At 38.5% G+C, this 25,404-nt stretch overlaps 1 protein-coding gene across 4 annotated transcripts in view; it reads left to right on the forward strand.

The window, feature by feature from the left end:
• The window catches only part of RAD23B (RAD23 homolog B, nucleotide excision repair protein), a 45,802-nt gene extending 20,633 nt beyond the window's left edge, over positions 1-25,169 (forward strand). For all 4 annotated transcript variants that reach the window (XM_074811565.1, XM_074811566.1, XM_074811568.1 and 1 more), the window contains 9 exons: positions 2,630-2,711; positions 5,428-5,507; positions 7,640-7,884; positions 11,377-11,432; positions 14,944-15,071; positions 19,679-19,802; positions 20,906-21,033; positions 21,415-21,591; positions 23,458-25,169. In XM_074811565.1, the coding sequence (XP_074667666.1) occupies positions 2,630-2,711; positions 5,428-5,507; positions 7,640-7,884; positions 11,377-11,432; positions 14,944-15,071; positions 19,679-19,802; positions 20,906-21,033; positions 21,415-21,591; positions 23,458-23,571 (1,134 nt within the window). In that variant the 3' untranslated portion in view covers positions 23,572-25,169. The remainder of the gene's footprint in view (positions 1-2,629; positions 2,712-5,427; positions 5,508-7,639; positions 7,885-11,376; positions 11,433-14,943; positions 15,072-19,678; positions 19,803-20,905; positions 21,034-21,414; positions 21,592-23,457) is intronic.
• Positions 25,170-25,404: the final 235 nt, after the last annotated feature.

Raw genomic sequence — 25,404 nt, forward strand, 5'->3', positions numbered from 1 at the left:
CAAGCCTTAATTTTCTCCCCCAAAATAGATTATACCAGCTGATCACATTAGAGATATTTGTTAGAAATTCATGACAAATGCAGTCACTGTGAATGAAAGAGGAAGCTTTGAGACATCCATCTTTTGAGTGATGAGTACAAGCGCATAAATATATTAACAGGTAAGCAATGTGTTTAAAAAGTAGGCATTTGAAAACATAGCAGGCTTTTAACACGATTCAGGGGTTTAATTTGCCCTGGTGGGTGCAGGACACTTAACTGGAGTTGCCTGAAGTATCTAGTATTTTGAAATTCAGAAGAAACTGCTTGATGGCTTATCTGTGCCCAGAAGGGCCTGTTTGGTTGTGAGTGGCTTGCAGCCTTAAATAATAACTGGGGAGGAATTCACAAATTAGATTCTTAGTTTTCAAGGAAATACTCTTTTAAAATAAATGTAAATCCAGGGATAGAACAGACTTTCATAAAGTAAGTGCATGTGAATTGTGATCCTATCAGCAAATTGTTACTAAAATGAGTGATGGTTTGACCCTGCCTGAAGACTTATGGATGGCAGTGAGCTGCTGTTTTGCCATGGAAAAGCAGCTGGTTGGCTGGAGACTGATTCTGAAGCTTTTAGCAGGGGCTGGCATGGCATGTTTATTTTAATACCAAAAGCATCCTTTTTCCATCTGCTAAGGAAAAAGAAGAGTTGGCTTCCTATTTAGGAGTAGCCCTGTAGACGGAAGTCATTGTGTTCTGTATCCTTTTGTGGTTAGTGATTTAACCACCTACATCCGATATAAACTTAGAGGAGAGGTTTGGTTCTGCAGGCCTCCTCTGCTGGGTCATGAAGCCTGGTGAAACAAACACTCCTTTTTATGTATACTGCTGAAAAGATGCAATGCCATTGTGAGTGTGTCATGGTTTGAACTCAGCCGGTAGCCAACACGCAGCCAGTCACTTACCTCCCCCCCCCCCCCCCCCAGTAAAATAGGGGAGCGACAAAAAGGCAGCAGGTTGAATTAAAAAAAAAAAAAAAACAAAAAAACCCCAACAGTTTAGTGTTGGTAACAAAACAACAGTAACAGTGGAAGTCCAGATGGGTAGTACACAATGTGGCTGCTCACCACCCACTGACCAGTATGCCGGCTGCCCCCAGGATCGATCCCAACTAATGCCACATGATATGGAATACTCCAGTGGCCAATCTAGGCCCGGCCCTCCAGCTGTGCTCCCTCCCAGCTCAAGGAAAGTTAATTCTGTCCTGGCCAAAATCAGGACAGAGTGTCAGTTTGGTTTATCCAAACTGAAAGGATGAGCCTATTAAAAAGATTGATAAAGAAACACGGAAATAAAATCTGAGAGGAAGAGGGAGAAGCGAGGGGACAATGAGGGAAAAGTGGAAAGTTAACACAAAGGTCTAAGACATGATTAACAGAAGAATAAAGTGAAGCCAGGAAGCATGGGAAGTGGGTGACAGGAATCACAAAGCTCAGTAAATATATACCATTTAGCACCTGAAGATACCGTTTCAGTATATTTACTACTCACGCAACCCTAACAGTGAACTACAGCTTTGAAAATTAACAAAAAATGGTAATACTACAGCTACCTATGGCACACATTATTGCTAGTCCTATTAAGCTGTCAAGATAAATGCATTGTCATGTGCTTAGCTGTTTAATAGCTAGGTATATGCATCTTGATTTCAGCGTTTCATGAATTCTCAGGGAAAAAAAACTTTAGAAGATGGAGTTAGTTTGTAGTAGTAAGTTCATAACAGATTGGTGTCTTTGCCTTACATATATTGGGAGTGTGTCAGGAAGCAAGAAGAATGGATGTTTGTATACAGGCAGTTTGTCTTAAAATAGGATTTCAGATGTATCAGTACAGAAGAGCTTCTACAGGGACATCCTGTATCTCCTCAGGATAGTGTTACGCAGTCTTTCCAGAGAATACGGACATTCTGATACATGACAACTAACACAGTGTCATTTGATCTATTGTATGTGGTGCTCTGAAAGTGTGGACTGTATGTCAGTGGTCTGCGTAAGCAAGTAAATAAGGTAAAATGCTTTCATGTGTAGGCTTAAAATTGCTATGCAAAGCTCCAGAAATTACAGGGGAGGGAAAGGAGTTGAAAACTACTTGTTTAAAATGAACTGGACAGTTTGCACAAGTATTGCATATCGAGGCTTTGAGTCATTCCAGTGAGTTAAATCGAATGTCATGGTGACCTTACCAAAAAACCTGGCATTCCCTGAAGAGTCATTAGGAAGGAAACCGTCAGCTGTGTGTAGCTATGTACCCCCTGCATTCAGAGAAAGAGAAGGGAGGGGAAGAAGGGAAATGGGTCAGTAGATAAAAGCATTTTTTGCCCAAATGTCTCATTTTTTCAGTGTGTTGTAATCTCGTACTTAAAGACTTCTCATGGAGAAATCACCTAATTTGATTAAGCACGAGAGGTTATTTGGGAAGGGAACATGTTGCTCTGCAAGTGGTTACAATGACGTCATTGGAAGACTGGTGTACTTGACATAATCAAGATAGGACTGAAAACTTATAGTATTTAAAACTTAGAACAAAGTGTACTTAATTAGGTTTGTATGGTGAAACTTTTTTTTTTCATTAAGACTGTTTCTGTGCTTTAGGTGAAGGCACTGAAAGAGAAGATTGAATCAGAAAGGGGAAAAGATGTTTTTCCAGTAGCTGGCCAAAAACTAATTTATGCAGGTAATGGATATTCTGAAGATACTGTATCTGAATCTAGCTTATTTTTTATGTTTGATGTGAATGTTAAATCTTCTAAGGATTGTAAGTACTGAAATGCAAACAGGTTATAAACCAAAAACCAAACAGAAAAACAAATCAACAAGGGAGACTCTTGGAAACAAAGGGAACTTTTAACTTTGAATCTGAATTTTTCAGGTTATAATACGTGTGTGTCTTGTTATCTTTCTCTTACAGCATCATATGCTAACAGCATTAGTCCTGGACAGGGTATACTAGGTGAAGTATAAAAAGCTTTTGTTACAAGAGATAGGGATTTAAGCAGATCACATCTGATGTTCTGGGTTAACTCTTGTCTTTTGTTCAGTATATGCTGTGTATAGCTGAAGCATTCCTACATATATGTCAGAGAATTAAAAATCAGATTATTTCTTTTGTGTTGACAAAAGAAAACCCACCACCAAATCTTTGCTACACAAAGGTACTTTCAATACTTTTAAGCTCTGTCATTAGAAACATGTATTACTGCTAGCAAAAAGCAGGCTAATGTCAGATAAAGACATGAAGTTACTTTATTTGAGCTAATACAGTTTGAATTTTTTTGGCAATATTTTTTTTACTGTTTTCTACCTGACTCGTCCATACTTGCACTAATACACAGATACAGTTTTTTGTTTTCACTTCATGTCAGAACTTTAGAAGTTCTAATACTGACTCTGGTGCTTTTTCCTCTCAAACTGTGCTTGAAGGAAACTTTGGTGGTCTTTTTATTTCTTCAGTGTACTGCTTTGTAAACAGTAGTAGTTTTCCACTTCTAATAAGCTAAAGCCACTGATCACAACAAAAAGATGATAATGGCAGAGAAGTTGAGAGTCTCTCCGTGTTTATACGGACTCCTCAGGGCTATGTTTCTTAGCAAGTTTTATGTCCCTTGTACTTCAGTGAAGGGAAGGCACATCAAGAACATGAAGGTCAAAGTCATATGTATAATAAAGAAATATGAACGAGGCAGATGGCCTTGTGCAATATGTGTAATTGCATGACACTCTTAATATTATGTTCCTGTGATTAAAAAAATCAAGGGTTGGGTAAGATCCTATGATGTTGGCTTGAGTATTTTTGGAAGCCAGAACTTATCTGCAGCATTGTATAACTCTCACAAGCAGTAGAAATGTAGGAAATAAGATTTAGATCCAGAGATTGACTGTATTTTTTTCTTGAACGGGAGATACAACAAGGGTGTGTTGATGACATTTTTACTTTGATTAAAATGAGCTTTAGAATTTTCATGGTTTGGTTAAGCAGAGTGATATCCCAACTGAACCTGATAAAAAGTATAGCATTTGTAATTAAAAATGCTTGCAAATTTTTTTTAAAAAAGGTTATGCTACTCAACGGTGAGGTAGTTGGGTTGTGTTGTCATCTGTATTAGGGTAAAGTCTAGAAACCCTGACAGTGGTGTGTCCTGAGAAGATAGGATGTCTGCCTATATACATTGTGCAGGCTCTTAGCCCGAAGTGCCTATAAAGCAGAAAATTGTAAGTAAACCTGTGCAGGTTCTGAGTCGGATGCTGCACCATCTGCTACAGGTATTACTACTACTACAGTACATACAATACTTTTTTGAGTATTTGACCTGCAAGACTGGTCGAACCAGTTGAAAGTAGGGCAGTGCCACCTCATTTGTGTTCCAGGTGCTGTAATGCATATGCATTGCTTGATTTCTCTGCAATCATCAGAATAAGGATGTGTCCTGCTAGTTGCAATTAAGTGATGTATTCCACTAGCACTGAGAATGGTTATGAAAATGTGTATTTTGCTCTTGAAATAGGGACGTGGTCCTTGGCACATCTTCAGAAAATGAATCAATTAAAATTGTAAAATATTTCCTGAAAATTCTGTAGTAGAAGTAGGTGCTATGAAACTGGCTGAAATACATATTTAATTTTCTGATTTGTGGTACCACCTCTAAATGATCTTATCCTAAAAAAAAAAAATCAATGTTGTTTAATGTGTATCTGAGTTCTTGTAGACATGAGGCAAATCTACTTTGCCACAGTACAATCTCTGCTTATGAAACATTGAAAGTGGTAGTATAACAAACATGTTTCTGGTTTTGTCTGATCAGTTGGGTTTTTTTTCCCTCCTTCTGTCAAGGTAGCAGGATACAGAATAGTTCTAGCTTTTTCTAATGCTTTAGCCTTCTTTTAAGAACAAATTGTTAAAGTTATAAAGTCACAAACTTACCTAATGCAGATAACTTTAGCCTGCGGCAGGAACTGTAGCTCACTACATCTCAAGGGCAAACAAGATAAGCAGGAAAGAGTTTTCCTACTGTGTCTAGAGTGTGTAAGCAGGCATAAGTTATTCAGTTAGTCTTATTGTATGCTAAAGCCTTTCCTCTACATTACTTCTATCTGTGATAAAGGTCCAATAACTCTTCTAGATTTAATACTTGTTTCAAATGATTTGAAGCATTTTCAACACTTAGGCAACAGCCTTCAAGCTAATTAGACATCATAGGAGGAGAACTGCTTGTAGTTCTACTGCCAAAACTTAATAGCTAAACACTTTTTGTAGGATTACTAATGTTTATAAATGGGCATAAAACGTGTTTTTATGGTTTTGTTTGGAACTGCGTTTATATGATGCAATCCCAAGATTATCTAATGATCTGTTAAATAACATCTTCTTAATTTGTATCCGTTTAATTTGCCAGGTAAAATCCTTAATGATGATACTGCTCTTAAAGAATACAAAATAGATGAGAAGAACTTTGTGGTGGTTATGGTGACAAAAGTGAGTAGTCATTATTTTTAAAAAGGAAATTGCATTCATTTCATTCTTTTTTTCATTGCGATGAGTGATTGGATATACCTATCCTTAAAACCAGTGGAATTTGATCATGTGAAGGTTTTGGTCAACAGTAAAAATAAATGCTGTTGCGAGTGGATACAAAATACTGCTTCACAGTCCTAGTTTGCCTATGCTGATTGTTTTTGTTGTTCTGTGCTGAATTTTATATCAAAGAAAAAATTTGTCAGTGGCTGATTTTACTGTTCTTCCTTGTTGTCTCTCTGTGTTATTTCTCCACTGAGATATTATTAAAAGGAAGAAGGGAACCTAGATAGTTTGTTACTAAATCCTCTGTACAGAACTCTTCAGTCTTGTCATGTTGCTCTTCAGAATTCATGGCTGTTTCTTTTGTTGAGCTCAGCAGCTTAAACCAGTAGAGAAAGGATACATATGCCAATCAACAAACCCATGAGTTTTGAATGACTGCAATGGCAAATTAAAAGGAATGACTGTGACATGTATTTGAAGTGTCTTTCCTCTGAATCAGTCACCAGATTGCTTCTGGGAATCAAGCCACTGATTTTTCTAGGCATTCCAGACCCTTGGGATCTGAATAAAACTGGCTGCGTCTCTGTCTTGAGATGTGAAGTTAATTTTGGAGTTGGAGGTCCTCCTTCTGACAAATAAAACCTATCTTCACTTTTCCTTCACTTCTGTCTGGTATTGGCTCATTAGATTCTCTGTTTGAACATAACTGTTACTGCTGTCTTCGTTAACAAACAACATTCTGGTCTGTGGCTTGCCTGTAGAGGAGGCATTTATCAGTACAAGAGGACAGGTGCAGATGGGATTTCGGAATAGAGCTTTTTTTGTTTATAGCAGAAGAAACACAGACCTCCATGAAGAACTGCTAAATGCAGTATCTCCTTATATTAAAGGACCTGTGTTTTGGAGCGGGGCATTTCTTCAGTGTTACGGTCCTTTTGCTAAGTCTTCAAGTTCAGTTTCCCTTTTCTTGATTCTTTTCTGGATAATACATGCCCTGTCATGTAAGCACAACCGCTAACTTTCATTCTCAGACATGTTCCAGTGTTTTTCACTGAATGCTTCTTAAAATGATCTTTATTTTGCCTGTTGTGTTGGAAGCTGTACATTCCCAGCCTTTCCTTTCCTTTCAGACAAGAGGAGGAAATCCATTTTTCCTAGTTTAAGCAAGCATTGTCTGAAAAGAGATTCACCTTGAACAAGTAGTTGTGTTTTATTAAAGTTCAGCTGTTTCTCTCAGTAAAGCAGAGGGGGGGGGGGGTCAGCCTTTTCAGTCCTTAAGAATATTCATAGGTAAGGGACTACAGTGATACTGCTTTCAAAAATGTAACTCCATACCTTAGCTGGAAGTTACGTGCATTCTGAAAAATGTAATTTCTATATAATGGGATTAATACTACATCCAAGCAAAATTCATGTTTCCGATAGAAGTGTGAAGATTATATGTAAGTATTACCCACTCTAAATTTGTTGCTGTATATTTGGTAGTCCTTGATTCTGCTGGATGTTTGGTGCTCACTGCAGAACTGAAGTACATGACATTTATGTGGAGCTTTGAATGTAGAGAGTGCATAGGTAAAACTTGTTGCAGGTTAAGTTTAAATTTTTTAGCATGTCACTTCCCAGCAAATAGCATTCATAATGAAATGTGATTTCTGTCTTTATCACTTTTTTCCAAATTTGAGTGGTGAGAAAACCTAATGCTTATTGCGCTTGTCAGGTGTCTTTTGACAACTGCTTTAGTTTCTTCTGAAAAATGTGCTTTTGTAAAAAACACAAGATGGTATTCACCTTTAGAGTATTGTGGTCCATAAATATTTACATCTTACCTTTGCATTTCACTTCATACTCAAATAGTGTGACTGCTGAGGTGTCTAAATAAGTATTCTAGTGACGCTATCGGTTGCCTGTTTAAACACAGTAAAAGGCATTATAGATTTAATGTCTTGCAATGTTTTAATGTTATCCTTGATGTGGAGACAGCAATGTCAAACCACATGTTCTTAACAGAGTTTCATCAATGTGTTGACTGTAGAAAGCATGGATTTAGGAGCTTTGTGCTGTGTCTGAATTCTGTTGTACTCCTGTAGCCCAAAGCAGCAGCTGCAGCGACTCAGCAGTCAAGTGCTACTACTGCTATTAGCTTGACAACTGCAGCTCCCACACCAGTCACTGCATCAATCCCTGTTGCTGCCTCTGTGCCAGCTCCTGTCCTTCCACCACCAGCACCAGATGCAGTTGCTTGTGAATCTGGACCTGTGAGTGCTCCTAAAGAAAAACCAGAAGAAAAACCATCTGAGGCACCAGCTGCTGTCAGCCCATCATCAACTGACAGGTATGAATAAGCCTCCAAAAATGGCCTCTGTGTCCATTTCTGTTGCTTCTAGTTTTGATTTTAAGTTGAATTTTCTGTTACAGTGTTAGTCCAGTCATTTTCTCAGCTATATGTAATTTTTTCCTTTCTTTACTGTAACTTCAGTCACTGGCTCAGGTATAACATTACTGATGGTAAGAAGTGCCTCTCCCCACTTACACCTTTTCCTGTGGGAAGTGTGGTCTTGAACTAAACCTATGGAGTGGAGAGTTAAATGACACAGGACTTGTGCTCCCATTAGGCACTTCAGAGTTAGTGTGGCGCAAGTTTTTTTTCAGGCCGAGGATATTCATCTGCGTGGGGATCCCATACTGTTCACAAAACTCTTAAATGCTTCAGAGGGTTGTGTCCTGTCCTGACCTGTTCATAGGCCTCCAATTGTTTTGAACCATGTTGGTTAGATTTGAACTGTAAGTTCTTTATTGCTGTGAGAGTGTCTTAATTTCTGGAAAGAGCTTTTTCTTCCAAAATGTAGGATATATTATTGCTCTTAATCATGTAATGTCTTAAAGCTACAGGCTTGTTTGTTCTGAATGCTCCTTGGCCCATTTGCAGATAGCTGTGGAAGCTGAGATAGCTTTTGACCTGCATTATCTACATGTAAAAAAATAAAATGGAAGTTAGAGGTTTGTTGTATACTGTAGCCTTTTTTTGCTCACTTTAAGTTGCATAAGTATTTCATGAGATAAAAATGTTAACTGTAATTTAATGGCCCTTGAAGTGCTGCATAGCATCAAGTCTTCATTCTTCATACACTGGCTTTCAATTATTTGTGTGTTATTTATGTGAATACGGGGGCACAAGCCATTAATTTTTGAAGTGGTTGTATTTAAACACCATCAAATACTGGTTTAATGATAAGGGTACAAAACTTGCAATTGCCTAATATCTTGAAAATGTCATCACAGATTTCTTGCACTGAATATCTAATTGATGATTTAATTTTGCAATTATAAGAAATGGACATCTTTTTAAAATGGAATACAAATGGAAGTTTCATTTATCAGTTGAATAACTTAGATTTTTTTTTTTTAGTGTTAATGGGTGGGGTTTTTTTGCTGCTCAGTTTGTCCAATAGGCTGAAGGATTAGATTAAATCTTTGATACTGAAAAAGTGCTTTCCAGGTTTTCCCTGTACAGATTGCGGTGTTGTAAAACTGCAGTAAGGGAGCCTCAGTGTATATACTTAACAGGAAGCAAGAGAATAATTTAACAAATACATTGTAGTTACCACCCGCCTTGATTTCAGTGAGTACTGCTTGTTTCTGATTTGCTTTAGAAGTTAAATTACTAAGGCTGATGAAGATTTATTGGATCATGGCCAAGCAAGCTGGTGTCCTGTTTCACCTTTGATCTTTTTCAGTTGTAAATCTTACTAGGGATAGATAGTAGTGAAGCATTCTTGTTGGAACAAATTTTTTCTTACATAAAAAAATGCATCTCTGTAAATGCCTTGTTAGAATTTTAGTGCATCTTCTGAAAACTGATTCAGATTAATGTGGTGATCTTTTACTTCCTGGTAAGAGTTGCCAACTCTGGTAGCCTGATAGATGTGAGGCTGCTGCAACACCATGTCCCCAGGTCGATATCAGGTATCAAGATGGAACATGTATTCCCAGTACGTGCACGCAGTATGTATATACCTACATATACGGCTGGCTGCATAGGTCAACACAGGCAGGAAAAAAGAGCACTCAAGCAACCATATGACACCAGCAGTCACATCCTGTTCCCCTCTGGCTACTCAAGGCAAAGCCCACTAGTGCAAAATACGTATGTACAAACATACAAATGAACAATCAGATTTCTCTGGTAGCTGTCCTTAGACAGTCTATTCCAATAGCTGGCTCCTATATCTCTGTCTTTTAAGTTTTTGGTACCTAGGTATGTGACTGCCTGAGCCCTGCAACCCTGCTCCAGTTGCTGATACTCAGATTCCCTTTGCACACATACTCATATGTGCACATGCAGAGGATCCATCCAGGAACTGGCTGTGGACATGCACTGAACCTAGTATCTTGTCTCATACATGGACACATGAACTTATGATCTTATGATGATGAACCTATGATCTTACTAGTAGCTGACCCCAAGATGTGACAGTGTTTCCAGCAGCTTTTCTCTCAGACCCTCTGGTATCTCCAGCAGCTGAGTCTGTCTTGAAGCCATTCAATACCCAGCTTTAAGTGTCTTTACCCTGCTCACGGTAGTAAAGCTTTGATGCTTGCTGGTGATTACACACATGCCAGCATATGCATCCACACAGAATATGCATGCACTTCTAGTCTCTTCAGTTGGCGACACCCCAGGTACATGCACCCCTCTGGCCCCTTCTCCAGTTGCTGGCACTGCAGCTTCCACAGTGTCTGGTCTCTGCCACTGCTGGCTCCACAGACGTGTGGATCCTTGTGACTCATGTTTCCCTGTCCAGTTTTGGGCCCTTAGACTTCTGTACACACACATGAATGTAGAATAGAGGCCCTCCCGCCCTAGCATGAAAAATAGTTGGAAATGGAATTTAATTAGAAGACAGGGTAGACTGGTGATCAGGTGCAGGGCATGGCCAGGCAGGTGCTGTTTACATGACTGGCCCTTTTTCTTCTCTTTTTGTTCTCTACCCATGCTTTTCATCTGTGGCATGCCTTGATGCTTCCTTTTCCCTGCCCTTGGTTCTTCCCCTAGATATCCCATAATTAGTCTTGCACAATCCCCAAACGCTTTTTCCTGGCACCCCATGGTGAGTCACACCACCCTGTTGGCAGAAATGCCCTTGATGTGTAAGGAGACCTGGAGACCCTCTCCCATTGACCCATGAGGGGTGTCACCCTGAGACCAGGAGGCCCAATGCTTTAAGTTGCAGCCCTGGGAGGAGCCAGGAAAGGGGCACCCTTGGCTCTGGCTGAGTTAACTGGTGCTCCTCTGCCTGGTGGTGTGCCTGTGTGGTGTTCATGGAGGTGAGCCTTTAATCCTGTAATTTAACAGTTTTGATAATTTGAGATGAAGTCATTGCAAATGTTAGCAGTTAGTATCCTGCTTTCCCAGGAATACAGGGATTTTAATAAGTGCTTGCCACTGACCTTCTTGAGTCCTCATTGAGATCAAACCAGTGACTGGGGAAGCAGTTAGTGAGACTGCTGTGTGCTCTTGAAAATCCACCTTGTTCTCCCACCCTTTAAAGCATTCAAGCAAGCAGATGGCTAATCCCTGAGCAGATGGGCAAGAGCCAAACTATTGGGGGGTAGGGGGGAAGGTTGGCCTTGTGTTAAAACTGGTAGCATTGTAAGGTGGTGAAATCTGGTCTCACTATAAGACTAAATGAGCTCTTTGGAAAGCTCTGTTGGTTTTTTAGAAACAAAAGGGGCTATTAGAGTTAGAGCTGCTGCTGCTTTTTTTTAAAAACAGGAAAATTTCCAAAGTTTTGTAATTACCATTGCACTTGTCTTCATCTTACAGTACAACAGGTGATACATCTCGATCAAATCTTTTTGAGGATGCTATAAGTGCACTTGGTAAGTGGAGTGTTTTTTTAATGTAGACATTATTTTGATGCAGCAGAAACAAATGACGGATTAGCAGATGTTGACATTCTCTTCTGTATCTGTCATTGTTAAAGTTATAATCAAAGTACTCTTCTCTAAGACCTGAAGTTGGTATCTTAGAACCAGCATCAAGAACTTCTTTACTGAAGAATATTTCACTTCATATATTTTTACTGTGTAAAAGGAAGATCCTTATCATTCCTGGTTTTTTCCCCCCATTTGCCTTAATTTCTTTTCTGACTGTTCAGTTTGAAGTGGCTGGACGTAGCTATGTATATGCTTTTCTTTTCACCTTTGCTTCCCAGTCTGCAGGCCTGATAAAATGGCTGCCTGTATTACTCCTGTGTTCCAGCTTTGACAGTACTGTCTTTTGACACTTTTAGATTAGATAAATTCACCAAATCTGCTGCTGTCTGGGTTGAGGAATGAATGCCTCTGTATACTTATAGTCAATTCACTTTTCTTTTGACAGTTAAATGTCTTTGTTTCTCAGTGGAATAACCAGGGTAAAAACAGTAGGAAGTTCTGCTCCTCCTTTATGCTGATTCTGGTAGCTAGGAAATTACAAGGCAAACCCACAACTCCTTACTCCTATTTAAATTTTTTGGAGAGGTTTTACTCCTTTTTTAGAATGTAGCAAATTAAGGCACAGAAGTAAGGGAGAGGTGGGTTTTTTTATTTTGGCTTACCTCTGTAAACATTAGACTGCAAGTTGGTACAAAAAGTCAAATTAATTGGAGAGTTTCACTTACATTTTTGTCGAGAGGTGTGTGGATTTATGGGAGCCAGGTGTTGAGATTAAGCAGCCCAAGGTGATGTAGGAGCAGTGGTAATGTTTTATGTGTATTGGTGGTAGTCACCAGGCTTAGTCTGGCTAACTGCAGCTTAGCCTTTATGTTACGCCATACTGTTTTAGGCTGAAGAAACGTATGAGCTGAAAGAGCTGAAAGGTGCTGTAGGAGACAACCAGTTGAGTTCTGTTAAATTTTTTAAGTGACTACTGCTGCCAAAGGTGCTGCAGGCTTCATTAACCATTCATTATACATTAGTGGCCCAGATGTAGTCATCACAAATACTCAATGTTAACGGTAATGACCAACATGTTAATTAAGATGGTGGTCTTGATTCAATTATGTTCAGAATTGAAAAAAAAAGAAATCTTATTTCAATGTAGCAGGAGAGCATCACCTCACTATCCATTTTATAAGAAAGTTCTTTGATTGGTGTTTGATATAGTAAGTCCACAAGTCCCATGTTTGGAAATGACAGGCATCGAGTGTACTATCTGGGTAAGCATACTGCAAGGGTTATATGCTGAAAAATTTTCAAAGGCATCAAGCATGATCTCTGTGGTTCTTTTTGTTTAGAAGCTGTTTTAAAAGGAATTTGCTGTCACAAATTCATGTGGTATGCTTTTACATCCTAAGTAGGATCCTAGGCATGTTCTTCCTGTGGCTTCTCAATTAGCCAGAAGATAATTGACTTCACTTTAAAAACAGGGATTGGTTTCTACTGATTTGTTTTTGTTTTCAGTTAGATATGCTGACTGAAAACCGATGTGGTTTTGTGTGCTACAACAAAGATCTGCATGTTTTGCAGTTCCTGTGCGACCATATCTTTCACCGGAGCAGCCTGAGCTTTCTTTAGGGCATGGGATGAGAATTGTTGTGGGGAGTGTGATGAACTGGATTTGAAGGTTAATCCAGCTTTAAAATATTACTTGAAAGATAAAAGCGAAGAGCAGAATCAGTTAAGCACTGACCTCGTACATTCCCAGTAGCTCTATTTAGAGATAGGCCTGACTCTGTATCATGACATTGCTGGTGTGCAATTCCTGAATTATTATTCTTGGTCTTACTTTTGCACAACTTGTGTAAGTAGACTGTATATGGAGTATGTGTGCCTAAATTTGCAGTAATGCTGTTTCCTGCCTTGGCTTTTAATTACGGTTTATGTACCAGTCTGCCCAGACAAAGTCAACCTTCTTGCATCTTTCTTTTCTGTACAAAATCTCTCATGCTGTTCTAGCCTCTACCAAGCTTATATTGAAAGAGCACTACAGAAATGTTTAAGTAGTAACTAATTAGATCAAAAGGTGTTCTGCCTGCTGTTTACCTTGATTAGTTTGTTAGCAATAGTAAGGGTAAACTAGTGCTTTGTAAGAAAGAACATGAGCAGTAAGTTTGGCAGAATCAATGTGTTGGGACAATTGTTGGCTTTTTTGCTTCTCTGAAGATATGTACAGAAATATGTATCGTTGGAGCAAAGTTTATGTGATGATTTTTTTTTTTTATGGCTTTGAAAAAAGGAAGGTAGATGTAAAATGGTGGATCTGGTAGTTGTATATGAAGACATGATCTTACCGTTCCTTAAACTCAGGTTAGTGCTATTATTTTGAAGTCCAAACAATAAATACTCAAATGAGTCAAGGGTTGTAAATCCATTATATATATCTATGGATAATGCACAGGTATCCTTGGGCTAGAGCTGTTGTATTAGTTGTTCTTGAGTATGATGCCCTCAGTCATATATCCACTGATTACTTAGAAGCATTCTTTAAAAATCAATCAATGTGGTTGTGTTAATGTTGACTTGAGTTAAACACCTTCTCCCTGAGGGAGTAAAACTTGGTATTTTCTTTGGTTCTTTTAACTGACTTACTTGTCTTAACAGAGTAGCTCCAGGAGTATTTGTTTCCTCTACTTTTTTTTAATCTGTGGTTTTTTATGATGACTGTTTATGATTTAACTCTCCTGCCTTGTTAGTGTTACAGAGTCAGTAGCAGGGTTCCACTGGGATCAGGAATACCTTTATCCAAGGAAGGAGATGGTATTTTACTGGCTGGGTTTGGATTTTTTTTTTCTGTGGGAAGAAGATAACCTTTAAGACGTTGCTCAATTACAATTTATAACAGAATAGTTGGGGTTTTTTTGAATTGTTAAACCTACTGTCTCCTTTTAAGGAAGGGAAATTGGATTATGAGAGAAGATAATAATTTTCCTTATGGTACCATTAGTCTAGTGATCAGTTGTCCTTAAATTGCTCCATATATAGTGTGTGTACCCTTTTGTCTTGATGGCTATAGGGGTGGTCCAGTTTTAGTCCATTTATGCTATAAGAGGTGGGGGGTTTGATGTGATTGATGTGTATTGAATATTAGCTGTGAGGATGCCCTTGACCTTAGATGAAAGCATAAAGAGCAAATATTATTTCAATTAGGAGTACAGAAGTATCACAAGTGCTACTTTTTTCAGTAGGAGATTGCATTGTGTTCCTTACCCTCTGCTATTCCAGTCAAATGCATGAGGAAATCACCAGAATATATTGGGAGGTAACGCAACAGAACCGTGGCAAGTTTAATATGAGCTATTTACTCTTCAATGAATGACTCAAATTTGGATAGAAATGAAATTTACCTGCTGAAACTTTTTTGTACTTTTTTTGCCTTAATCCCACAAAACGGTGGTCATGTTACTTCTAGTGACAGGTCAGTCCTATGAGAATATGGTGACTGAGATCATGTCAATGGGCTATGAACGAGAGCAAGTAATTGCGGCGCTGAGGGCCAGCTTCAACAATCCTGACAGAGCAGTGGAATACCTTTTAATGGTGAGCAGTTTATTTTACCTACACCTTGTTCTTTCACTTTTTATTTTGTTCTCACTAAAGAATATGGTTTACTTGAATATGATCAATCAGTGAGAGTAATGCATGTTCCCAGAGGAACATCATCTCTAAACAGAGCATCTGGAAGGCTGAGATACGGATTTTGAGGGTCATAATCTGTTACAGGAACTACTGAAGTCATCTCAAACTACCTCTATCACTACTTTGCTTTTATTCTTTGTTGATTTGTATGGGTATGTATATAAAGTATGTCCAGTAACAGTGCTAGTTTTAACTGCCAACAGCTGGCTCAAGGAATGATTTTTGTGTCACATCTTAGTGATAGTATTAGCTGTATTTTTGTATTAGTATCTATAATGTTACAAAGGTGCTTTTTTTTTAAGTTCCAGTTCATTGTTTTTACTAATAGTGCACAGTGTTCTTAATAATATGCTTTCTAAACAAAGGTTTGAGAGTTTTTTGAAGTGTGCTTAATTTAACTGGTGTTTTAATTTAAAGCAGTGTTTTGGAGAAGAGACAATTTCTCATTTGGTAAATACAGTTTGAAGGGTGAAATGAACTTCATTGGGATGAGAGGAAACAGAAGAGTAGCTTCACTTTAATGGAAATCTTGTGAGTTGTTTTAGGGGCTCTTTGGATTACTTCTCATTGTTTACCTTAATCCGACAGGTGAATTGTAACCACCAGAGAATCTGTCTGGGAACTTGTTGCTTAATCAGTATTTCCGGTGCATTTAGTTTTCACTCTAGCATACCATTTTTATTAAAATCTTGAATCCAGATATCTTGAACCAGTCCTTGCAGAATATATGCGGGTTGAATTTCTGATAGATTGGTAAGAAAATTGACCTCTCTGTCTCCAGTTATAAAACTTTCCTTTTGTTAATGTAAGTTTTTCTTCAGTAGGGACAAGTCACTGGTGTGCTTGCTACTTACATTAATGATACCAAGACTTTGTAACCTGCAGCTTTTAAACAGACAACAAATGTTGTGAGTACATGAATGTAAAAAGTTCAGTTCTCATCTAGTATTAGGCCAACTAAAGGTGATAAATACCATCTTGCCCTAAGGGTGAATGCAGTGGCTCCCATCTCTTTGGCAGAAGTCTGGAATCTCAAACGTTTGTTTTTCATGCCTTAAAAATGTTGTTCATTAAGTATCTACATATACCATAAATCCAGTGCCTCCTGTAAGTGTTGGGCTTGCTGTGCTTGTGCCAGTCGTACAGAGTGCAGTGCTTGTACACTCAGTCTGGTGTTTCCATGCTCTAGCTTATTTCTGTTCAGGAAGTCCTGAATAGAAACAGAGCATACCTGTGATGGAGTTCAACACATGACACGTCTGCCAAATAGACTAAGTCTGACTGGTCTGAGCAGTTCATTTCTACTCCTTCAGCAGGTCCTCTGTTTAAAATGGGTCCTTCTGTTATATAAGGTGGTCCCTTTCTGTTTCATGTTCTCCTTTACTGAGACTATCTTTTCTTTGTTCTTCCTCTTCTTCCTGCTGGAAAAGGGAGTGGGGAGGCACAGTCTTGCTTGTAGAGACCATATTAGCTGGCAGACTTCTTGACTTCCTTCTGGAAGAATCCTGTTGCTGCAAATGGTCTTTCTAACTGTTCTTGATCTGATGGGGTCTAAACATCTTCCTTACCATCCTGCTGCATCAAAAAAGCTTCTTAGTTAACACCAGTCCATTGATGACACTGTTCTTTGACCCTCTACCCACCTCCAAGCTATCATAAGTGTTATCTGTTGTATAATCTGCAGGGTAGGATTAGGCTGTTGAGAGCTGTAAGTGTATACCTCTGTCCTGGTTTAAAGAACCAGTACACCAAAAGTACCCGTAGAGTGTTGGAAAGATAATGACAAGAGAGTATGTGCTTAAAGAGTAGCTGTTCCGTAAATGAGCCCTGAAGATTCCACTTGCTGCCCATGGTTCACATGACAAGCTGTGCAGTTTTTACAGCTTTATGGCTGAGGATCTAGATGTAATCCTCCATCTTTGGGCTGTGGTCGTGAAAGGAGATCTCATTTCCAAAGAATGCTGTTTCTTTTTCTATGCCCCACACTCACCTTTGGAGGCATTTGGATTCAGATCTCTTTGACACAAGGGTTTCCTAACCCTTAATTAGGAAGGAGTCCTGTCTTTCCCTCAACAACCAGACTGTTGGTTGCAGCCTCTTAGTCTGGAAATTTTTAGGAAACATTTCTTTACCATGAGGGTAGTCAAACATGGAGCAGGCTTCCTAGAGAGGGGGGAGGGGGTTGGTGCCCCATTCCTGTCAGTGTTTGAATCATTTGGGCAATGCCCTTAATAACATGTTTTAACTTTTGGTCAGCCCTGAAGTGGTCAGGCAGTTGGACTAGATGATTGTTGTAGGTCCCTTCCAACAGGAACTATTGTGTTTTAAATGTGACCATTCCTTGGGCTGGGCCTGATGCGATTATTATTACCCTGTGGAGAATAATGTCAGCTAAAAACTGCTCTGTTGCTCAATTAAACAGGAAACAATTGTTTAACCCACCATGAGGCAAAAATGGCCATTTTGCTGTCCAAGCAATGTTTGCATTCAAAATTAATTGTACGTGAATTGACATCATACTTATATTCTGTTGAACAGCTGTATGAACAAGGTGCATACACCTCACTAGTCTCATCTGATTACAATTGTACCCAGTCTTGGTTATTTGGAGAGTGATACTTCAAGATTGTATTTGAGAGTTAAGGTGGTGTTCAAGATGACAAATCATCTCTAAGTAAATTTAGTTAGACTAGTTTCCATAGTGCTGCCATTCAAGGGCAAACTTAAGGTTTAAACAAGTATATGCTGTTGGATCAGGGCACAGATTGCAGTGACAACATATGCCTGTGAATAGGTGAAATCAACCAGTAATTTCATAAGATTAACCCAAGCTCCTACATTATACTTAAACTCCCAGAAATGACTGATTTGATGGGAAAAGATATTTCAGCAGTGCTCTGTAAGGCACTGCTAAGAGAGGTAACTCAGAAGCATTTCAGGAAGGGAATTTTCTTCCCCCTCTGTGGAGAGAGAGATGTGTAGCAAGCTGACCCAACCATATAATGGTAATGAAGTGTGTGACAGAGAAAACCTTGCATTTATTCCTCTGACTGGCTTAAACGTGGACTTGGTGATAAGGTGATTTATACCCTGATGTGCTGATTATCTCACAGGTAAGGCAAAGCTTTGCCTGGAGCACTGTCCAGTTCTCCCTTTCTAGATGGTGGCCTTTATATTAGCTGTGTGTTTGTCCTTTCTGTTCAGCTACAGCAATGAATGTATCATGTGAAGAACGTGATTTCTATGGTAGGTTTGCTAAACCTCTTAATTGTCTGGTTACACTGAAGTTCTGTGATTATTTCCACCCACCCTTTTCTTTAAGTTTTGTGGTTCCCAAAGTGAAGGGTGCCTTCTTCATCTGAGGCAAGTGAAATACATTCAGTTATACCAGTGCTTCTGCCTTCTCAGACTTACCTGGATTAAATATGCTGGAAGACTGGAGAAAAACAGAATGTTCTGATACCCTGGAAACTGGGTGTCGTGAGGCAGAGGATTGTGCCTCTTTGGGATTGGGTTTAATAAAGCTCCCCCCACTGTTACTCTGTGTGTTTACTGTTCTGTGGAGTCTGCCTCTTTTAGGTTCCTGTCAGGCAGCTTCCCTTGCCTGTACCACCAGGGCTTGTAGTCATACAGGAATCTTTCTTGGTGTCTGTCCCATGCCAAGCTGCCTAACTTTCTAGGCTTCAGGGAGAAGGATGGAAAGGACAGATGTGGTGCAGGAGTTCAGAGGCAGTAGGGAAAGCATGGTTAGGGTGGGAAGCTGGAAGGGTTCCTGTGCAGGAGAAGGGTAATAGAGTAAGGTCTGTCTCGGTTGTGTAACCCACATTCTAATTTACTCTTAAGTTCTTTTTTAGATTTGTCGATTTCATCCCTCTGAGCAATTAGTTCCTATATCAAGTTGTTTGCATGTGGCAAATAAACAAAATGCAAGTTAACTGTTTTTTTTAACTGCTAAAATTTGATAATATAAAGGCCTTTTCACACTTAAGATACAGTAAATGACATTTGTCATGCTGTTGCATTGAGGAGGACGGTCCAAAGAGCCATGTTCTTCTCTCTCCTATTTCTTGCCAGATGTATGGCATCTATAATCTCACTGTTAACATTGTCTACTACAGTTCTGTTGCTGTAATATAACTTCATTTACGTAACACTATACCATATTGTAACAGTCTATTTAGTTTTAACTTTTTTATTCATATCAAATATCTTAGAACAGGATTCAAAGCAAGTATTTTTTTATGGAATGATATGTATTTTAAACTGATGCAGTGCGTGCTTTACTACTTCACTATACAAACCACATTTTTTGTGTCAAAAAATAAGTTACTCTTTTCACAGTATTCTCTTCCAGTTGTAAATGCATACCTATCACAGCATCTTGCTTTGTATTTGCAGTGAAAGTGATAATGTTTTTTCCTTTTATTCTGAAAACTAAATAATGTGTGCAGTAAAACAAATATCTTTTAGCATTCTGTAGGTAATTATGTGAACTTTTATGGCGTTAGGGTATACCTGGAGATAATCAGGCTGTGGCTGAACCCCCTCAAGCAGCAACCACTGGTGCCTCTCAGTCTTCAGCAGTGGCAGCAGCCGTAGCAACTATACCGACGACTACTAGTTCATTAGCAGGTAAGAAAGGCTATATTTGCGAGGATGTGATAAACAGACACAGTGAATTTTAAGGTCCTCATGCTTGCGAACTCATCAAATGAATAAGATCTGTAACAATGAAGTTCCAAGTGTGGTACTTCCTTGGAACAAATGACTTGTTGTATGTGGATATATCTGGCATTCTAAAAATGCTGCAAACTTGCATAATTCCTTTGATTCAGTATTCTGGACTTAAGACCACAAATGTGGAGGGGGCTGTGTTTTCTCTTACTTAAACTCTGGCTTCCTATGGCTGTGGCTAACTGCACTGTTGACGGTGACTGTACTGATGTGTTCACTGCTTGGAAGTTGGAATATCAAGGGAGAAACATTGAATAAGGCCATGAGGTGTAGCACCTACGAGACTTATCCATGACCTAGGACTCCCCACTTAGCCGTGCAGTACATGGACAGAGTGGTTGGTGCCTGCTGAAGAAAAGTCTGTCTTAAAGGGAAGTAATTGGGTGAAAAGAACATAATCAAGGAGTAGGAAAGGTCTGTCTTAGGCTGTGGCAGAGATGGTGTTCCAGTTGTAAGCTTTGTTCGTGTATTAAACGTACAGGTAGTAGTGACAGGCACATATGACATCATCCATAAAGAGAGGATGGGAGGAATGGGATATTTCAGAGCACTTTAGACACTGCTGCATTCGAGGTAGTACCTAACAGTATAGGATATATGGGAAGGTGAGACTCACCTGAGAAGGACAGAACTGACCTATTGCAGGAGGTAGAGAACTCTGTTGTAGGCATAGAGACAAGACGGTAGGCTGGGTAGGTGTCTCTGAATGAGGTTGCTCAGAGATGAGACCTAAAGAGGAAAGTGCTGGAGATCGAGGGCAGAAGGCTGTTGGATTTTAAGAGAAGGCTGGGTGAAAAGGAAATGCATTGTTTAACCTCAGTATATGGAGTTCTTGCTTCAAGTTAGAGTAAGTGTGAAGGAAGCAAGCTCTTCTGTTCTTCAGTGAGGGATGTATTGTCCACTTTCATGTCCTGTTTCTATCTACAGTTACAGTGTAGATATGTATTTCATTAAGAATCTTGCTAACTTTTTAAAAAGCATGTTATCTCATTGGTTTTCAGGACATCCACTTGAGTTTTTACGAAATCAGCCGCAGTTCCAGCAGATGAGACAAATCATTCAGCAAAATCCTTCTCTGTTACCAGCATTGCTGCAGCAAATTGGACGGGAAAACCCTCAACTACTGCAGGTGAATCTGAAAACAACAAAATAATGTTGCTAATTTTGATTTAGCTTTACAAGAAAGGGATATGTTGATGTTATTTGGGATAGTGTGTTAACAGCAGTTACTGCTTTACAGAATATATTTTCTGTGATATTAGAAATTAGTCTGACTCTCTTTCTAAGAGGTGCAAAGGGCATCAGGAAGAGGGAAGTGCCACTGCAATTGAACTGAAACATGAAATTGTATTTCTTATGGTCAGATGTAATCATTTTTCTCTATGCACTTTTTACATATTCTTTTGACTACTCAATTCACTGAAAAGAAAGATTCTTACTTGCCTGTTGGCAGGCTTAAATATGGTTTCTTTCAATATATTTATTTCTTTTATTCTCTCATACATCACAGCAAATAAGCCAACACCAGGAACATTTTATTCATATGCTGAATGAGCCAGTTCTAGAGTCTCGCCAAGGTTTAAGTGGCAGTGATGATGGTGCCAGCACTGGAGGAGTAGCAGAAGCTGGAAATGGTCATATGAACTACATTCAAGTAACACCTCAGGAAAAAGAAGCTATAGAAAGGGTGAGCCTTTCTTCTTTGCAGTGTTGCTTGGCTGTTTCTGTAGGATGTTGACTCCAGTGCATGCTTAAGACATGCCTTAACTTAAACTTTGCTTATTTATGCTCAGTGGTTCTGCATCATTTTGGATCCTTGATATGTGATATAGCATAGCTGTTGTAGTCTTGTTTCAAATCACATCTCTTCTTGCCTTATAGCAGTTGAGTCTAAAATCTCTTGAATCTGCCTTACTGAGAAGATGCAGAGCTTTTTAAGTGATCAGAGGCTGTCTGTAATAATTGATGATTGGATGGGCTTCCCTCAGGAATGGGAACTTGAGCAGTAATTCCTCTTGCAAAAGCCTCATACAGTACTATTATAGATTGTGCTGTGTTAGGTTTTCAGGTACAGAGGTATGTCTGCATGAGCACTGTTTGCAAAGTACTTGGATAGTAAGAGCTCTCATAGTTAAGTAGATTAGTTGAAGTCACTGCTTAACCCAGTTATTTGTCTATCAATGAGAATTAGTTAATTACAGCTTTCTAAAAATATAGGTCAACATACCTATAAAAACATAGCAGGGTAGGTATATTGCATTCATAAATACTGTGTGTAACCATGACTTAATATGGATTCGCATAGGTGGCAATGCCTCTGAGATTTTTTGTAGAGCAAATTGCAGAGATTTGTGTCATACTGCGGTAGTGCTTTTGTATATTGAAGACATTGTTTTTCAACTGGCAAAGCAAAAGGTTATGTAAGGATTATCAGAAAAGAGCAATTGTAATACAGGTGTCAATTCCCTAGATCTCAAGGAAATGGATGATTAATAAAATTACTCTAATAAAACTGTCTGTGTACTCCTTCACAGATCATCCTCTCTAGTCTGCTGCATTTCCTTTTAAAACCATTTATGCAGTAGAGCATTACCCCTACAACCTGTTCCAAAACCCAACAGAGACCTATATGCTTCTTCCTCTTTCCATGAAAGATGCACTTCAAAATTTAGGTGTCTTAGTATTACAGCTAACACATTCATGTTCTCTTTAAGCATGAATTTAAATGTAAGAATGGTGGATAAGGGGTAATAGGACATAGTTTCTCGCAGAGATTGGATCTGCCCGGTGTGTAAATTGCCTTGCAGGTGCTGTGAGGATTTTAAGAAAATCACCTAATGGTTGTATGTACTTGCCTTTGGCTAAAACAGAGATTGGTTTGCTGCGTGTTTTTAAGTTCAGGCTAAACCTTTCTCCCTCAGCACAGTAATAAGCTCTTCTCTAGTATTCTCATCCCCTGTTGTTGTTGTTGTGTCCCAGACATTAATTAATTCCTTGACTTCTGAAAAACAGATTGCTCTCAACTTACTTCTCATGGCTGCAGTGTGTAATCAGTTTTTTTTAAAAGTGAAAGTCCAGTTGGAACAATGGAAAGTATGGCTTAATGTGATGTGTTGGTCTACCTAATAGTGATCACAGGCTGGAAGCTTTTGTTCCAGGCAACTTTTATTAAAAACCCTAAGCTTTGTATAACTAATAGTTTAAAATGGACTTGTTTGAGGGCTTTTTCTGCAACAGTGCAATGTGCCATTACTTCCTGACGTTACTGTGACCCAAGTCTGCTTTAGTGGCTTACTGTGGCAGTGAAAGAAAAGTAACATGTTTTATGGTGCTTCATGAGACTCATTCAAATCACGTTTTCAAGTGAGAATTCTGCTTCCTAAAGACAGAGGCAATGCCTTCTTATTCCTTGCTCACTGAAGGCTGTATTGAGCTAGGCAGCAATATTTGTTTCAAGAAGGCAGTGATTGCTTAAGTGTCATCTCAAGGTACTAGGCATACAAAGAATCTTAATATACAAAATGTGCTTTCTAAATGTGTTTCTTTTCTTCAGTTAAAGGCATTAGGATTTCCTGAAGGACTTGTGATACAGGCGTATTTTGCTTGTGAGAAGAATGAAAACTTGGCTGCCAACTTTCTTCTACAACAGAACTTTGATGAAGATTGAGAGACATTTTTTTATTTCACACCTCACACCAGTGCATTACACTAACTTTGTTCACTGGATTGTCTGGGATATTTGGGCTTATATTCATAATGCTTGGTGTATGGTATAGGGGGGGGGGGGAGAATATAAGAAACAAAGCAAAGAAAGCAGCAAGTATGTCTGCTCTAAATTAGCAGACGCAGAAAAATCACAGTGTAAAATAATATACAACCAAAAATCAGCTTCTGCAGATAATTAGTTCCTTCTATAAACTGTAGGTTAACTTTTTCTAGGTTTTCACTCTTACTGTACTAGTTCAGAAGTGTAATGTAATGCCCTGCTTCATGTTCCTTTCTACTTAGTATTGGTATTGGAAGTAGCCTGTGCTACCTAGATTCTACAATCTGTATTTCATGGCAACACTGGATAGCAGCTTTGAAATCTAAAAGATCTGAGCAAATGTAAACATGAATGCCAAAATATGAGTAGTTGTTTTGCTTTTTAAGATGTGTTAAAGGGGTGCAAGAAGCACATATTTTAATTTTGGATTAAAACAATGTTGTCTTTCTTTTTCAAATGAAAACCCATTTAAGTTAAAAGTGTCTCAATTATTGAGAAACACCACCCCCTCCTTTATGCCCCTCAAATGATCTGAGAAGCTATATACATACAGGTAAAATTATTATCCTGTTTACATCTTTTCAATTACTGTTGACTTCAATGTTACGTTGCAGTAAAAGTTTTAAAAACAATAGATTGCATGTTTGGTTTTGTTATAAGTGGTCTTGTGAATTCAATATTCTTTCTGCCAGCAAACAAAATGAAAGCTTCATTTTTGTCTGCTGTAATGAGACATTATCAAACCAAATTTCACCTTTGTTGAACCAGCTTTTACAATATAGCTGTAAGCATCTGAACATATTGGCGTTCTGTTGCTCTTGAGTAGATTGTAATGATCAAACTATTTCTGTTCAGTAAGGACTTTTTTGGATTTATTCATTTTATGAAGAAGAGAAATTCATAACTTGAGATATCAAATAATCAAGTTATTCCAACCCAAAAGAATCTTCACTCATACCTTTCTGTTGAAAATAATCTCTGGTTGTAGAGTTTTAAATCTTACTCCTTGGTACCTAATTGTCATTATTTTGTGTAGTCATCATAAAATGTAACAACCTTCCTTTTAATATACATTGACTTTTAGAGACAATTTTGCTCGTTACTGCAATGCTAGCAATGAAAACAAATTCTAATTTAATCTAAAGCTATGATGTGCAACATTTCCTGAATACAGCCTGGGGATGTTTTGAGTTTTTACTGTTGTACTCCAGTTACCTAGATTACAAATTTATCTCTGCAGTAACCAAGAAAATATTATTAGTGGTACAGCAGTGAGCTGTTGTACCACTAATGATATTAACGATTTAGTGCTACAACTAGGAAATTATTTTCTGCTTATGTTGTGTATCAGTGGATTAACTACTTAACTACTACTAAAGCTCAAAGTACAAGTCAAGTGTCTTGAGAAAAGAGAGCGAGAAAGACTGAAATGTTTGTATTTGTATTTTGTTTCTTTATTGGTTGGCCATAATCTATTAAATAATTATCTGCACAAAATAGTGATGTGTATTAAAGCCTTTTGCTTTTTCTTTCTATCTTCAGACATCTGTGGTGTTTTTCCAGATACTGTGTATTTTAATTATCCAGATTTTATTCTTTTAAAATTTCATAGGTGTATAATATCTGATCAGTAGCACAATCCAAATCTATCAGTAGGAGGTGTGATATTGCTCAATAGAAAATAGGTCTTTCATAATGCTTTCATTTTAGAGAAGTTAATATCCAAGTCAGCCA

The sequence above is a fragment of the Strix aluco genome, chromosome Z (assembly GCF_031877795.1).
Source record: "Strix aluco isolate bStrAlu1 chromosome Z, bStrAlu1.hap1, whole genome shotgun sequence".
Lineage (NCBI taxonomy): Eukaryota > Metazoa > Chordata > Aves > Strigiformes > Strigidae > Strix > Strix aluco.